The 1317-nt window shown below is 52.6% G+C and overlaps 1 protein-coding gene across 1 annotated transcript in view; it reads right to left on the bottom strand.

The window, feature by feature from the left end:
- Nucleotides 1-207: 207 nt before the first annotated feature.
- The window catches only part of PDE6D (phosphodiesterase 6D), a 14176-nt gene continuing 13066 nt past the window's right edge, over nucleotides 208-1317 (bottom strand). The window contains exon 3 of the mRNA XM_015825389.2: nucleotides 208-362. Coding sequence (XP_015680875.1) covers nucleotides 281-362 — 82 coding nt within the window. The 3' untranslated portion in view covers nucleotides 208-280. The remainder of the gene's footprint in view (nucleotides 363-1317) is intronic.

The raw sequence follows: 1317 nt of genomic DNA, 5'->3' as shown, positions 1-1317 counted from the left end.
TTTACAGTCTTGATCCTTCTTGCTCATTGGGGTGCCCCCCCAAAAAGTCCTTCTTCCCTTACTCAATATCCGAGCACAGATGTGGCTACGAGATGCTGCCGTGTTGCCTTGTCCCCGGGGCAGGCGGGAAGAGAGGGCACGAGTCTCGCCAGGCCCTAGATCTCCGAAAGGGTCTTCTGTCCACTTGGGGAGGGGGGGGGAGAAACTGGGGATTCGGCCCCCGGGAATCAGGTGAGGGGTGAGGAACTAAGCCAGGCCTCAGCCCTGCCCCGGCCGGCTCTCAAACGTAGAACAGTCTTACTTTGGAAGTGCTGACAAGGAGGTCGTCATCGAAAAACTTGGTTTCTATGATCACGTTCCCGCTGCAGAGGGAGGGGGGGGGGAAGAAGGCAGAAGGAAAGGAAGAGAAAAACAGAAAGTTAAATGGCAGAAGAGAGACAGTTAAGGCTTTAAAAACTGGGCAGGGTACCCCGAGTCTAGGGCCCTGAATGTGCCCCGTTTGGGAGCTTTTACTGTTATTTATTTGATTTTTTTTTTGTACTGCCTTTACGAGTTTATTTGGTAACTCAAGGTGGCGAACATACCTAATAAGCCTTCCTGGTCTTATTCTCACCTTCACAGCAACCCTGTGAGGTGGGCTGGACTGAGGGAGAATGACTGGCCCAAAGTCACCCAGCCGGATTTCGTGCCCAAGGTAGGACTAGAACTCGCAGCCACCCTGCGGCTGGTCCAAAGTCACTCAGTTGGCTTTCGTGTTTAAGGCGGGACTAGAACTCACAGCCACCTGGTGATTGGCCCAAAGTCACCCAGCCGGCTTTCATGCCCAAGGCGGGACTAGAACTCACAGCCACCCTGCAATTGGTCCAAAGTCACTCAGTTGGCTTTCATGTTTAAGGCGGGACTAGAACTCATAGCCACCTGGTGATTGGCCCAAAGTCACCCAGCCGGCTTTCATGCCTAAGGCAGAACTAGAACTCACAGCCACCCTCCGATTGGCCCAAAGTCACTCAGTTGGCTTTCATGTTTAAGGCGGGACTAGAACTCATAGCCATCTGGTGATTGGCCCAAAGTCACCCAGCCAGCTTTCATTCCTAAGGAGGAAATAGAACTCACAGCCACCCTCCGATTGGCCCAAAGTCACCCAGCTGGCTTTCATGCCTAAGGCAGAACTAGAACTCACAGCCACCCTGCGATGATTGGTCCAAAGTCACTCAGTTGGCTTTCATGCCTAAGGAGGAACTAGAACTCACAGCCTCTTGGTGATTGGTCCAAAGTCATCCAGCCAGTATTCATGCCTAAGGCAGGATTAGAACTCAC

The sequence above is a fragment of the Protobothrops mucrosquamatus genome, unplaced genomic scaffold (assembly GCF_001527695.2).
Source record: "Protobothrops mucrosquamatus isolate PMUCROS unplaced genomic scaffold, P.Mucros_1.0 scaffold2616, whole genome shotgun sequence".
In the NCBI taxonomy this organism is placed as follows: Eukaryota; Metazoa; Chordata; class Lepidosauria; order Squamata; family Viperidae; genus Protobothrops; species Protobothrops mucrosquamatus.
Note: the sequence above shows the minus strand (reverse complement) of the source record. Positions and strands in the feature narration are given on the sequence as shown.